Here is a 16,198-nt window from a genome sequence, read left to right as displayed (position 1 = left end):
CGAATTAACCGACCTTCTAAAAATTTTAACTGTTAACCGAACCGATTTTTTTTAAAAAAAATTAACCGAACCGAAATTTTTTCGGTTAATAAGGTCGGTTAACCGAATTAACTAAAAATTATGTATTTTTTATTTTTGGTTAAAAATTACCCGAATTACCCGAATTACCCGAATTAACCGAATTACCGAAAAATACCCGAATTACCTGAATTTTTTTATCTTTTATTTTTAAAATTTAAAAAATTTATAAATTATTATAGTAAATTGGGTTTTAGACTTTAGTAAATTGGGTTGTCTTTTAGTTTTAGTTTTATTGGATTGGGTAATTGGGTAAACTTTAGTTTTAGTTTTATTGGGTTGGGTAATTGGGTTGGGTAATTGAGTTTGGGCTAGGTTGGATAATTTTATTTATAATTTTTCGGTTAACCGAAAATTTTCGGTTAACCGACCGGTTTCGAACCGAATTAACTGTTAACCGAAAAATCATAAAAAAATTAACCGACCCCTGACCGAAAAATTCGGTTAACCGACCGATTAACCGAATTCGGTCGGTTAACCAAATTTTTTCGATTTTACTCGAATTGTGCATACCCCTAGTTGTATTTGGGTCTGATAGGTTAGGTTTAGTTTCGGTCTGTTAACCAAATTTTTTCGATTTTACCCGAATTATGCACACCCCTAGTTGTATTTGGGTCTGATAGGTTAGGTTTAGTTTAGGGTGGGTTTGATTTATTTGGGTCTGATGGGTTAGGTTTAATTTGGGGGCCCGGGCTAAATTGGGCTTGTACATTATATATATTTAAAAATAAGATTGTTACATTTCTCTATTTGTACATTTTTACTCATTTATTATCATTGTTATTATATTATTTTTTATCTTATTTTTACTATTTTATCATTTCTTTTATCATTCTCTCATTATTTATCCTACCTTACAAAGAGTCGGTAGAAATTGTGAGCTTAGGAGAAGAGAAAGATGTGAAGATTAGAGCTTGTATCACCGCGAAGAAAAAGCGAGACCTCATTGAGTTACTCCAAGACTTCAAAGATGTCTTCGCATGGTCATATCAAAGTATGCCTGGGCTAAGTGCTGATATCGTGGTACACCAGCTCCCCATAAGGGAAGAGTGCAAGCCAGTTCAATAGAAGCTCCGAAGGATAAGGCCCGCCGTCTTGCTGAAAATAAAAAAAGAGGTCAACAAGCAATTCAACGCTAGTTTCCTACAAGTGGTTAAATACTTGGAGTGAGTAGCTAATATAGTCCCCGTATCTAAGAAAGGTGGGAAGTGCGAATGTGTGTAGACTACAGGGATTTAAACAAAGCTATCCCGAAGGAAAATTTCCTGTTACCTCACATCGACACCTTAGTGGACAACACAGTAGGTTATCCACTGTTCTCCTTCATGGATGGTTTCTCCGGTTACAACCAGATAAAGATACATCTTGAAGATGTGGAAAAGACTACATTCATAACCATGTGGGGAACATTTTGCTATAAAGTGATGCCATTCAGATTGAAAAATGCGAGAGCGACGTATCAAAGAGCTATGGTAACTTTGTTTCATGATATGATGCACAAGAAAATCGAGGTTTATGTCGATAATATGATCGCAATGTCCCGAACAGAAAAAGAGCACATACAAGTCCTGAAGAAATTGTTCTTGAGGTTGAGAAAATTCCAACTAAAGCTCAATCCAGCAAAATATACCTTCGGGGATAGGTCAGAAAAATTTCTAGGATTTGTAGTCAGTGAAAAGGGGATCAAGATCGACCCAAATAAAGTTAAGGCTATACAGGGGTTGCCTCCACCGCGCACTCAAAAAGAAGTTCGAGGTTTTTTTGGAAGACTAAATTACATCGCCCGGCTCATTTCACAACTAACTAAGAAATACAACCCCATATTCCGTCTCTTTAAGAAACACAATCTAGGCATTTGGGATGAGGAGTGCCAGAAGACTTTTGACAAGGTCAAACATTACTTGTCCAATGCCTCAGTACTGATGCCACCTAGCCCAGATAAGTCACTGATATTTTACTAGACAGTATTCGGGAATTCTATGGGATGCATGTCTGGTCAACATGATTAGTCAGGAAGAAAAGAAATAGCGATACACTATCTCAGTTAGAAATTCATTGAATGTGAGACAAAATATTCGCCAATCGAGAAGTTGTGTTGCACCTTGATCTAGACTACCCGAAGACTGAGATAGTACATGTTGTACCACACAACTTGGCTCATCTCAAAAATAGACCGTCTAAAATACATGATGGAGTCGACTGCTCTGAATGGAAGAATGTCCCGATGGTAAATTTTGCTTTCTGAATTTGATATATTTATGTAAACTAAAAGGCAATAAAAGGGAGTGCAATAGCAGATATTTTAGCCAGTAGATCTCTAGAAAATTACGAGCCTTTGAACTTTAATTTCCCAAACGAAAATCTGATGTATGTTGCGACCACTGAAGAAGATGCTCAAGAAAGACATCATTGGAAACTAAATTTTGACGGAGTGTCAAACGCTATAGGTAATGGAATCGGGGTAGTCTTGGTATCCCCAAATAGAGATCATTATCCCTTTACTAGTAAATTGGATTTTGATTGTACAAACAATATGACAGAATACGAAGCATGTATCATGGGTATCCATGTAGCCATGGAACCTAAGATCAAAGTACCGGAGGTATATAAGGATTATGCACTAGTGATATATCAACTCAAAGGTGAATGGGAGATGAGAGACTCCAAATTGATCAATTATTGAAGGCTAGTTCTTCAATTAATTGAGGAGTTTGATGACATCACATTCTGCTGCCTCCCGCGAGGTGAAAACCAAATGACTGATGCCTTGGCTTCTTTAGCTTCCATGATCAAAGTGAACAAATAAGAGGATGTAAAATCTATCCATATGAGTATTTATGAGGCTCTGACTCATTGTTACAACATAGAGGAAGAAGAAAAGGACGATCACCCTTGATACCATGATATACGGCGATATGTGAAGAATCATGAATACCCTGACCAAGAAACTGAGAATGATAAAAGGACGTTGAGAAGATTGGCCAGTGACTATGTCTTAGATGGGGAAATTCTATACGAAAGAAGAAAAGATCAAGTGCTATTAAGATGTGTGGATGCTGTTGAGGCTACGAACTCTTAGAATAAGTCCATGAGGGTATTTGCGGAACACATGCTAATGGTTTTACAATAGCTGGGCAGATCATGAGATTTGGATATTATTGGTCCACCATGGAAGGAAATTGTATCAGTTATGCCATGAAATCCTATAAGTGCCAAATTTAAGGAGACAAAATTCATGTGCCTCATTCACCTCTTCATGTTATGACTTCTCCATGGCCTTTCTCTATTTAAGGCATGAATGTCATTGGGCCGACCTCGCCAAAATCTTCCAACAGGCATCGATTCATCTTTGTGGTCGTTGACTACTTCACTAAGTGAGTAGAAGTCGTTTCTTATGCCAATGTCACAAAGACGACAATTATCAAATTCTTGAAGAAAGAAATCATATGTCGGTATAGAATGCCAAAAATGATTATATCTGACAATGCATTGAATTTGAACAATAACACGATATCAGAAATCTACAGTTAGTTCAAAATCAAACACCACTACTCGTCACCATATCGCCCAAAAATGAAAGATGCAGTCGAGGCAGCCAATAAGAATATTAAAAAGATCGTGAAAAAAATAACTCGGACTTATAAAGATTGGTATGAGAAGTTACCATTTGCTCTCTATGCTTATCGAACGTCTGTTAGGACATCTACCGGGGCAATGGCTTTCTCATTGGTTTATGGAATGGAGGCGATTTTTCCCATTGAAGTCGAGATTCCTTCCCTCTGATTTTTGTTAGAACTAAAGTTAGATGAAGCAGAATGGATCTAATCTCGATATGATCAGTTGAACTTGATCGAAAAAAAAGGCTAAGGGCTATCCATCATGGTCAGATGTACCAAAAATGAATGATGTGAGCTTATGACAAGAAGGTTCGCCCAAGAGAATTTTATGAAGGAGACCTGGTATTGAAAAATATCCTTCGCATACAAAAGGACTTTAGAGGAAAGTGGATGTCAAATTGGAAAGGACCTTATGTGGTAAAGAAGACATTTTCTGAAGGAGCGCTGATTTTGACCGAGATGGATGGTAAAAACTTGCCTAATCCAGTGAATTCAGATTCAGTCAAGAAATACTTCACCTAAAATAAAAAAAAGAGGAGATGAGAGACCAATATGAAAACTCGCAAAGGGCACCTTGAGACCAAATGGGTTTTGAATTGAAAACCCAAGAAAGGGCAGCTCAAATTTGGATTGAACATGTGATAGTTGGGTCTTCTCAGAGGGAAGAACGTTACATCTTGAGGCATCAACGAAGTACTCTAGATCTCCTAAACACATATCAGGCTTAAAAGGGTCCCCGAAAAGTTAGTGTGGAGAAACTCATGCTACGATATCTGGGGCACCTAGTTTCATCTTATTCATTTTGTATTTTAACAACGTTTGCTATTTTGATTAATCTATTCATTTCGAGCTTTGCTCCTAATAAATTTTAACATTATCTATTGTTACAATCTTTTTCAAGCATTTTTCGTTGAAATAACGATTAACGGACTAATAATATTCAAGTAAAAAGATTTCTTGCATATTGCTCTGAAAGTTTTCTAAAACGTACAATGACCTAAAACGGGACCACTAGTCAGAACTAGACCTGTCAACAGCCCGACGGCCCGCCTGAAATATGGGCTTGGGCAAAAAAATGAGGCCCGTTTAAAAAACGGGTCGGGCCTCGGGCACCACTTTTTTGGCCTGGGCTCGGCCCAGCCCGACTCGAATATAATAAATATATTTTTTTATTTTTAATTTTAAAATACTTTTAAAATATTTTTTTATTTTTAAAATATTTTTTTAATATTTATTAAAAAATGGGCCGGGCCGGGCTCGGGTTTATGATATTTTTCCCGAGCCGGGCCTGGGTAAAATTTCAGGCCCATATTTTAGGTTGGGCCGGGCCGGGCCCGAGCCTAGGAGGCGGGCCGAAAATTTTTCCGGGCCCGGCCCATAGACAGGTTTAGTCAGAACTAATCAAATCTAAGAGTTGGAAAGGTTTGAGAACGAATAGTGTAAATTGTGATTATTTCCTTAGATTTTCTGTCAAAGATACCAGCTGAACAAAAAGGCAGGGTAATGCGTTAGTGATAGAACCTTGATAAACAACGAACAATGTCAACCTAAGCATTAAAAGGGGATCATTTTTGAAAAAAATAACATTTTGCATTCATGCAAACATCATTCATACACATCTAGTTAGGAGCATTTGATTCATTTTGATCATGACATCCTAATCGCTTGGCATAAATATCGGCCCACAAAATGGATTCTACAGGTCGTGTTCCCTAGAGAACGGGGTATTAGATCAATGAAACCACAAATTTTATACCCCTAAAGTTGTAGTAGGATAGATTAAAGTCATCGTGGAGAATCTTATCTCCCTGAAGTTGTAGTGGAGCAGATTAAAGCCACAAATCTTATCCCCCTGAAGTTGCAATAGAGCAGATTAAAACTACAAATCTCTTCTCCCTAAGGTTGAAGTGGAGCAGATTGAAGATAGTAAATCTTATCTCCTTGAAGTTGCAGTGGAGCAGATTAAAGATACAAATCTTATCTACCTGAAGTTGCAACGAAGTAGATTGAAGATAGCAAATCTTATTTCCCTGAAGTTGCAGTGGAACAGATTAAAGCTACAAGTTACGAATCTTATCTCCCTGAAGTTACAGTGGAGCAGATTGAAGATCGCAAATCTTATTTCTCTAAATTTGCAGTGGAACAGATTAAAGCTACAAGTTACAAATTTTATCTCCCTAAAGTTGCAGTGGAATAGATTAAAGCTACAAGCTACAAATCTTATCTCCTTGAAGTTGCAGTGGAGTAGATTAAAATTACAATTCCTATACCCCTGAAGTTGCAATGGGTTGCAATGAGGCTACTTGAAAAAGAGAAACACCAAAGAAGTCGAGATTCGGTAAGACCAGAAAAAATTGGCCTTTTTTTAACGTCTTTGGTCCATTCCCGTTACACGACAACGAGCAAAGAGAGGCAGCTGTAACAGGCCATTTTTACCCGGGGCCCAAACCAAACCAAAACAAAAAACAAAAAATAACTATCCAAGCCCAATTACAAAAGAAGTGTAACAATTCGGTTTTGACCCTAATCGGAATAGTGGTTTCGGGACTACAAATCTAAAACAAAAAATATTTTAATATTATTTTTAGTGTCTATTATATGTTAAGTTATAGGTGTGAAAAATTCGTGTGAAAATTTAATCGTTTGAATGTTGAATTCGATAAAAAGGGCTTAATCGCGTAAAATGAAAATTTGATGGTTAAATAAGAAAGTACTTAATTGTTGTTGACTTTATAAAATGGAGGCTTTATGTGGCAATTAGACCATTTTATTGGTAGTGGGTGACAATGGTTAAGAAAGACCTTGAATTATATGTTATATATATTTTATAGTAAAGGTTAAGTTAGTAAACTAATAAATTGTTAATATATATGTTATAATAAAATTAAACGAAGCCATGGTTATTATTTTTCTTCCTTAGCCGAAACTAAACAAGAGAAAAAGAAAGAAAACATAGTTCTATTCGGCAATATTGAAGCTTAATTGAGGTTAGTTCTTTGTTCGGTTTTTGATAATTTTTATGTTTTTGGAATCGTTGCTTTGTGTTCTTCAAAACCCATGTTTCAATTTTGTGAATTGATGATGATTTTGGAATATGCCATTGATGAATGTTTGAGTTTTATGATATTAGTTGATGAAATATGAAATATAGGTGTTAGATTAATATGTTTTGTCTTTGAATTTTTTGTGAAACTGAATATATAGGGTTAAATTGTGAAAATAAATTTTTGAGGGACTAAAATGTGAAATAAAAGAAATGTGTGGAGTTGTATGACGTATAGGAACATTCGGCCCTAGCTTAGTGTGGGCAAATTTTGTGTATTTTGTGTTTTGTGTAAAAAGGACTAAATTGCAAAAAGTGTAAAATGTCAGGGGTAAAATGGTAATTTGCCCATTTATGTATTTTTGGATTTAATTGAATGTTTTGATGAATAAAAATGTTAAATTTGAATATGTTTAGATCGAGAAACGAAGAAAACGGATTTGGATCGGGGAAAAACGAAAGTAGTTCAATAGTCGATCGTGTCCGCTGATATCCGAGGTAAGTCTATTAGCTATTTAATTTATTAAATTAGTATATGTGTATGTATATCAATTTTATTTTTGTTGAGTTAAATTTAAAAGTATAAAATTCGAATTGAAAGTATGAAATTATATAGATATATACGGAATTCAAATGTTAAAAGTACATAGTATATTATAAGTTAAATCTTATGATATTAGTAGTGGAATCTAAAGTATGAGGTTATATATATAAATGTGTTTCGGTTGAATTATTGAATTATTTAAGTTAGATTTGATTATTGGGATTTACATATATCCATGTGTTTTAAAGATATAAGTTATGAATATTGAGCTGAATTTTATGTGGATTTTATATACAAATATGAGATACAACTTCTGTGAATTGAGATTCTTTTGTTAAAGCTCAGTACCAATCGGATTTATTGCCAGTGAAATTATTCAGACTATACGTCTAGCAGGCTAAGTGCCGGTGATCTGAATCAGGCTATAAGCCTAGCAAGCTAAGTGCCGGTGAATCTGTTAAATTAAGTGATTATATGCATTTGATATATATATATGATTTTGGTTATATGTAATGGATAAGTATATGAACATTTGTTTATATGTATTTGATGAGCATATAAACATTTGGATCTTTGTGTTTAGTTAGTAGGCACATATATTGGTTGTTATGAAAATTGTTGAATATATGTATGCATTCGGCATATGTGGATTATAAGTATAGATGTGCATTCGGCTCATGTAGTTGATAAGTAACAATATAAGCTTTTGACATATGTATTTGAAAGATCATAGATATGCATTCGATGAAATGCAAATGATAAGTAAACTAACAATCAGTATATGCAATTAATGATTATGTTTGTAACTTGATTTATAGCATATAATGTTTATACATATGTTAGTTTATATGTATTTTAGATGTGCTATAAACTTACTAAGCTATAAAAGCTTACTTTGATTGTTTTTGTCCATTTGTTTTATAGATAAAAATCAAGCTGCAGACTCGGGGATCGTTAGCGAAGATCATCACTCTATCTACTGTCTCGGTATTGAAATGTTTAAATTCTAACTTATGACATGTATAGGCTAGATAATATTTTGGGAGTCTTACTTTAATGTACTGTATATATAAAATTAATAGCCATACGAAATTAGCTTATTTTTCTTATGGTTTAACTGAACAGAAATGTTATGTTTTGTTATAAAAGGTTAAAGTAGAATTTATAATTATACTTACTTAATATTTTACTAATTTAACATAGATGTAAAATTTTTGAATTCTACTGAATGTCTGTGTTAAGTTGTGTTTTGTTAGGTAACACCTCGTAACCCTAATTTATCGACGTATACAGGTTAGGGGTGTTACAAGAAGCCCAAATGCCCAAAATAAAAGAAAACCCTAACGACCCAGTGGCCCAAAACACTTAAACATTTTTAGTAAATCAAAAACCCTAGCCCCTGTTCGTGCCGCAGCCTTGCCACGTCGGCAGGCGTGCTGGCTGACACCCCATCTGCCACCACCGCCGTTGACGTCGCCCTCTGCCACCACCTGGAAAAAAGAGAAAGACGAAAAAAGCGAGAGATGAGGACAATGAACGAAAACACGCAAAAACAGTAGCAAAATAGAGAAAGAAAAAGAAAAAAATAATATGTAAAATCGGCGATAAGAGCTAAACACCATGGATTTTTTTACACACACGAGTAATAAAAGAACAGAACTCAAAACTTAAAAACGGTGATTTTTTTCTTTTATTTTATTTTTTACGAATCTATTTTATAAATAAAACATAAATAAATAAAAAGGGTGGAAAACCTACTTGGTTTTTCGCGTTTTGCTGTCGTAAGTGGCTGAGGACAGTCATCTCCGATGAAAGATGACATCTTTCGAGCATAGGGGTTTTTGAAACTTAGAAAATCGAAAGGTTCTCTAAGGATTTCGACTATTTTAACGATTTTTTAAAAGAAAAACCCATATCTGGGTTTGGGAGGGTCGAAAGAATAAAGAGGGTTATTTTTTATGATTTTTGGCCATCAAGAAACGACAAAGCCCGTCGCCGGCGACCACTGTTGGCCTCGCCGGACCTGATGGCCGGACATGGGAGGGTTGAGAGAAAAATGAGAGAAAGTGGTTTTTTTTTAAAAAAAAAAAAGGTAAAATGATTTTCTTTTTCTAACTTTTTTACTTATATAACCCATGCAAAACGGCGTCGTTTTGGGGTTTCATTTCAGACGCCAAAACGGTGTTGTTTTGACGCGACCCGTGGCTCTACCCGCGGCCTAACTAGATCCATCCCTTAGGATCCGCGGGTTTTCGCTTGGAGGGGATATTTATGCTTTCGGTCCTTTCGCTTTTACGGCCAGTTTCAATTTAGTCCTATTTCTTTTTTCTTTTTTTTTTTTAAATTTTTTACCCTGTGATGTTGATTTTGTTTCGTTTCAGTCCATCATTAAACGGCGCGTTTGTGGGGTTGGGAATAATTTCACATCTAGTCCCCGTACCTTGGCGCCATTTTATTTCAGCCCTTCATTCTACCCTTTCTTTTTTTATTTTTACAATCTATCCCTTAATTTCGTCTAAATTGCGGTTTAACCTTTATTTATTTAATTTCAACCCTTTATAGATTTTATATATTTATTTATTGATTATCTTTTACCCATTTCATACATTTAAAGATTATAATGTTTACATTTTCTTTATTTATGCACTTGTTGTCCGTATTATTTTTATTCTTATCATCATTCTTATTACTATTATTTATTTATTTATCCATTTATTTATTTACTTGCTTATTTATATATATATATATATATGTAAAAACAAGATTGTTACATTTCTCTATTTGTACATTTTTTCTCATTTATTATTATTGTTATTATATTATTTTTTATCTTATTTTTACTATTTTGTCATTTCTTTTATCATTCTCACAATACTTATGTTTATATTTGTCATAAAGCATCTAGCATTTTTATTTCTTTTATTTTTATTACTTTATTTATTTTATACCATGGATTAATATTCTTATTATTGTTATAATTATATTGATATTATCATAGCATTTCCTTATTCATTTATTATATATCATTCTAATATTCTACCCGTATAGCCATTTTATAATCACTACATCATGCATTATGTTTAAATGTAATTGGCCGCTTTTATACTATACCCCAAAATAAGATAAATATACATTGTTTAAATGTTACATTCATTATTGTTTAATGAAAGAAATTTTGAAATTAACGCAATGTCCCGTATTTGGAGATTTGAGAAGTCGTGCCCTAACTTACGAGGTTCGACTTTCTCCTTGAACCTAGATAACCGGACATCCCTTTTGAAATTGAAACACATGAGATTTAAATAGTAATTAAATAGAGAGCAAGCTTATTTTCGAGGATTCAAGATGTCATGTCCTAACTTACGAGATGTGATCTTCTGTTACCTCGAGATAAGAGAGTCTTTTTTATATACATTTTGATTTATTCAAGTGGTTTTAATTAAGAATAACGTCATGCAAAGTGGGGTCGTGTTTTAAACTCTTTTCAAAATTTCAATTTCTCGACACTAAAGATATCAAGTAATTAACTCGGTACCAATTGTGGGCGTAATGAGGGTGTTAATCCTTCCTCGTGCGTAACCGACTCTCGAACCTATTTTTTGGATATTTGTAGACCGAAAAACATTGTTTTAATAATCAAACCTCTTATTAAAATGATCAAATTATGAGGTGACCCGATCACACCTCCTAAAAGTGATTAGTGGTGACTCCATTTTTGTTTGTTTTTTTTTTAATAAAAAAGTCTAACTCAAAAAACGTTTTCGACAGTAATCATTGTAAACGGGAGATAACTCTTTATATAAAAGATGATTTTAATAATAAAATTAAATTTAACAAACAAATTATATAAATGGGGTAGTAGGATTTAGTTACCAGCCAAAAATTTTTTTTTATTTTTTATATTCGTTTTAAAGTTTGATGATAGAGATTCATGATTATTATTTTCAATAATGTTATACTTCCTGGATACTGCGGTAATCTTTTAGTGGATGTATTGCTACAACAGTCAGCTTCCTCATCATCAATTTGTGTTCATCCCCCACATGATGACGATTATTATCAAACTAGATCCCTTCCACACACATATATATTACTTTCCTTTGTTAATTCCATTTTAATTTTGTGAAATAAATCCTCCTTTTCTCTCCAACATTGCATTGCATAGGACAGGAAAGCGAAGCTTGCTTTTTGAATGATATGTGAGTGGGGTGGAGACCCTTTGAATCAAATATCACACACTCCTATAGTCTGCAACCTCTCTTTTTTTTCTTTTTTCTTTTTTTAATTTCTCTTGGATTGAAGTGAACGCTTTTCTTTTGCTTTCCATATATTCTTTCATTTTTGGCTTCACCTCCCAGTTGCAGATGCATTTATTATTATTGCAAATATAATTACTGCTATCGCAATCGTATGGATAATGGCTTTCCCTCCACAACATGTTCAATAAATTCCTTCCTATCGCCCTCTCATAATTTATTGGGATTGCCACTTGGAACTTTGTGTGGTATTTGAAATAGCCATTGCTTCCATGCTGCTTTGACCCTTCGCAATTTGTATATCGAATCTCGTCAAGAGCGAAAATCACTGACTAGGAGCTAGCCATGACCCATAACTTAACATCGACATGATCAAAATATCAAACATTTAACACAAAAAGGAAAAAGAAAAGAAGGGTACCCAAATCACAATATCTAGTAGTATAAGAGTCAGAAACCAGAGAATCTGTTTATCACACAAGTAATTTAGGGCTCATCATCTCCTATGTGAACATCTAAGGCCTTTAATTTGGAGTTGGAGATGATTTTGATTACTTAATCAGCTAGGAAAACAACTCCAATCTAGGAAATTTTCCTATAATACGAGTTTATCTTTCTTTTATAAAATAATACTAGTTCAACTTAAATGGTATTAAAAATTATCATATTTATATATATATACACTTTAAAATAACTCTTATTAGCTTTTTAGACCTAAATTAAAGAAAACCCTAAACTTGTTTTCCTATTATTAAATGTTGTTAAGGAAAATCGAATTAGTGCTTGATATTGTTAGGATTAAAAATAACTTTTTAATTAACACTGATAATTAATTAGTATTATTTCAGCTACTGTAATATTACTAATTTTTTTTGCTGAAGTAAACAAGTACATGTATTGTTTTAAAGAACAAGTGAATAAAATTTTAGATATATAAGAAAATATAGATAAACTTATATCTACAAAGTAGTAATAAGACACCCAAAAAGGAGAATTTATAAAGTAAAAGCAACTTAGCTTCCCTTCACCCATCGCTATATACCTCGAATCATTCAAAGCGTGTTGGTGTTCATTCATTCAGCCCCAATAAATATCTTAATTGACCTGCAAAATCATAAATCAAAGCAACGAAATCACAATCAAACAAAACCATTCCATGTATAAAAAAATATAATTGGAAAGTTGAAAATTAAAATCAAAAGAAGTCAGGAAAAAATAAAGTTTCACACGCGTGGGACAAGGGAAAGGAACGTGACATGCAATATCTTGAAGCTGTTGTTCAATGGCACTTGAACGAATTTAACTAAAAAAAAAATTGGGGAAGCTGTAAGCAAACTGTGAGGTTGATTGAACCAGACAATAAACATTACATGAAAAAAAAAACAACTCCCCATAAATAAATAAAAATTGGGTTTTTTGGGATGCAATCCAAAACAAAACTGGTGAAAAATTCATTACTGGCCATCAACAGCAGACATTAAACTATCTACAGTTTCAAATACATCAGAAAGATTAGCGTTTTTTGGTTCTTCTTCTTCAATGGATAAAACTGATCTTCTAATTGGTCTTCGCCAATTCAAAATAGGTGAACAGTTTATGATGCTGCGTTCCTGCTATTGCAATTGCCAGTGTTTCCAGTTCTAACGTAAATCTGAATATGGTTGCCATGATGAACACGATAAACATACCAAGGAATATTGTTTGTGGTTGATTTCTTGGAGGAGCAAAGAGGGAAAGCGACGGGGGGAGTCCGGGGATATGACGTCCGCAGGAAGAACGGGGAGTTGATGACGATGAAGATGAATTTGAAGATGAAGTGGATGATAACGATAAGGACGAGGATGATAGAGAAATTGATTTTGGCATCCCAAGGAAAGCTCGTATCTTTAAAAAGGATGCAGGCGATGCCAACCGATCGTATTCCTCGATGAGGTAGGCGAGTTCTTCATCGGAAGTAATCGAAACCAGCGCGTCCAAGTCTTCTGTTGGCAACTGACAACGTAAACTCACCGATGTTCCACACATCTCCCCCATCTTCAACGACAACTCTGCACCACATTACACAATTTGGATTCTTAATTATTTCTTTTCAGAAAAAAAAAAATCTTGGCAGCTAAAATACTAAAAAGAATACTGACCACAGAAGGAAATAGAGCGATCAACGACGAGTACACGGGTTTCGCCACCATGATAATAGAGTTTACGGTCAGGATAACGTGGAAGGATTTTACCCCGGTAACTGCAGAGGAATTTGATCGTAGGTTTATGGTTAGGGTGGAGCATGGTTTTTCCGGATTGAAAGTTGAAAGACAAAAGAAAAGAGTCACAAGGATAGGTTTTTCGGAGAAGAAGAAATAGTATGCCTTGGAAGAGGGTTTTTTTTTCCAGTGGCGCAACCCTATATTTATATATTATTTAAGTAAACTATTAAAATAGTCGGTTGTGGTTATTTCAGTATATGTTTTAGTCATTTATGTTTGAAATGTCACATTTTAGTCATTGAGCCATTAATTGTCGTTAACGTGCTGATGTAGCATGCTAAATCATCATTTTAAACGAAAATTTTAGGCAAAATTATACATTTGGCCCCTATATATTTTTTGTTTTGAGCAATTTAATTTTTCCTTTTATATTTTTAACTTTTTTTCTTTATTTTTCATTATCTTCTACTTCTCCCTCTATTTTTCTCCCTTCTCCATTTATTTTAACATACTTTTTTTTCTATGTTTTCTATTTGTTAAAACTAGCCCCTATACTTTTATTTTGGTAATAGGTATTTCTTGTACATTCTGTTTAATCTTTCTATTGATTAGTTTTTAATATGTTTTCAACTTAGGGTAACAATATTGTATTGATCTTCAATGAAAACTCAAAATAAAGATTTTTTTTAATCTTTTCTTTTGCTTATTATAAACAATTGTGAAATGGGGTTTCTGATATTTTACAATTATTGCTGAAGCTATACAAAGGATCCAAAAATGGATTATTGTGGTGATTTTATAGAATTGTTTGGACCTAATATTTCAATGAAGATTCTCATAATACTGATTAACCCTTCTGATCTCATTAGGATTAGCTTGGTTTCACACACTAATTTTGATAATAGAAATATGATAAAGAAAAATAAAAAATTATAGTAATCACTTTTAATTTTTTTTTCAAAAATTATTTCCTAAATTTTTCATTTTTCAAGAAAATGTAAACAAAAATATTCTAAAATCTAATGGAAGTAAAACAAATACAAAAATAAGGATAAAAAAAAATCACTTCTTCCCTCAAAAATTTAGTAACTCAAGAAATTTACAGGTGATTCCTAATTTTTACAATTTTTTAATGCAATGTTGGGAAAATGAAGTTGAAGAATTGAATAAATTTTATTTGTTACAGAATTCAAAGATATATATTATAAACTAGTTTGAAATATCGTGCGATGCACGAGTTCTTTTTTGTGTGTATTGATATTATAATATTTTATAATTTTAATTTTGTTTGAATTAATTAATTATTTGAAATAAAAGTAATGATATTTGAAAAATATAAATTTATTTTTTAAATTTAATAATTTACTGTAAAATTATTTTAATATTGTCAACCTTAGTTAATTTTTAAAGATATATTTTAAGTTTAAAAATTTACTTAATATATATTTGTGTCAATTTGTTTTATAGCTTATATTTTTAGTGTATATTTAATGTATCTATGTATATTTCAATATATACACATTTAGAGTGTGTATTTCTTATAATTTATTTAACTTAAATATAAATATTTCAAAATCCAAAATAAAATTTTATTATGGGACACTTGAGTGTGGAAAAATATTATATAATAAATTTATAAAAAAAGAATTAAAATAAATATCAAATGTGGATTTAATTGAAATGGTAAAGTTGAGTTTATAAATGAAGTCTTAAGTTTGGATTTCATCATACGCATGTAGTTTTATATAAAAGGGCAATACTACCCTCAAAATAATATTTGTTACTTTATAAAGAGGCATAATGTCAAATTTAGCCATCACCGTTTGCATCTTTTTTCAATTTGGCTCTTATTCTTTTTTGAGCTAAATTTGACCCTTAACTTTTCAAAAAGAGTTAAATTACTTTTTTAACATAATTAAAACTTTAATTTTTAACGATGTTGGCATAGCAACCCACGTAGTAGTCCATGTAGACATGGCATTATTTGTCTTATATGCCACATCAACAAATAATTTAAAATTTATAAAAACATTGAACAAATAATTGAAGTACATGTGGATTGTCATGCGGGTTGCCATGTTTAAAAATTTAACGTTTTAGTCAGTCATCTAATAAAAAAAATAATTCTTCAACTCTTTTTTGAAAGATTAAGGGTCAAATTCAACTCTTTAAAAGGTTAAAAAACAAATTTAGCTTAAAAAATAATAAGGGCCAAGTTGGAAAAAAATGTAAACGTTGAGGGCTATATTTGGTATCACGCCTTATAAAAACAAAAGGTTTTTTATTACTCCACAACTAAGTTGAAATCTAGTAAGTGACACAAACTCAACAAAACACTTAAATATATAGATAGATTATGGATATTGTATTTGTACGTGCTTTATTACATGATTTTAAACTACTTTTTACTCAAAATTATCTTTTGAAATTCAATTTTGTTATACCTCTACCCTGACTTG

The 16,198-nt window shown here is 32.7% G+C and overlaps 1 protein-coding gene across 2 annotated transcripts; it reads right to left on the bottom strand.

The window, feature by feature from the left end:
- Positions 1-12,387: 12,387 nt before the first annotated feature.
- LOC107946242 (uncharacterized) lies at positions 12,388-13,917 on the bottom strand. 2 transcript variants are annotated; one of them, XM_016880482.2, is made up of 3 exons: positions 13,677-13,917; positions 13,227-13,586; positions 12,388-12,642 (listed from the first exon to the last, which is right to left on the bottom strand). In XM_016880482.2, exons 1-3 carry the CDS (start codon positions 13,819-13,821, stop codon positions 12,608-12,610), a joined length of 540 nt encoding a protein of 179 aa, XP_016735971.1. In that variant the 5' UTR covers positions 13,822-13,917; the 3' UTR covers positions 12,388-12,607. The 2 variants fall into 2 exon arrangements, with proteins under 2 accessions (XP_016735971.1, XP_016735970.1); XM_016880481.2 differs by lacking the exon at positions 12,388-12,642 and having other exon boundaries at positions 12,744-13,586.
- Between the last annotated feature and the right edge of the window lie 2,281 nt (positions 13,918-16,198).

This window comes from Gossypium hirsutum, chromosome D12 (genome assembly GCF_007990345.1).
Source record: "Gossypium hirsutum isolate 1008001.06 chromosome D12, Gossypium_hirsutum_v2.1, whole genome shotgun sequence".
Classification (NCBI taxonomy): domain Eukaryota; kingdom Viridiplantae; phylum Streptophyta; class Magnoliopsida; order Malvales; family Malvaceae; genus Gossypium; species Gossypium hirsutum.
The sequence above is the reverse complement of the archived record's forward strand: the minus strand, read 5'-3'. Positions and strand labels throughout refer to the sequence as shown.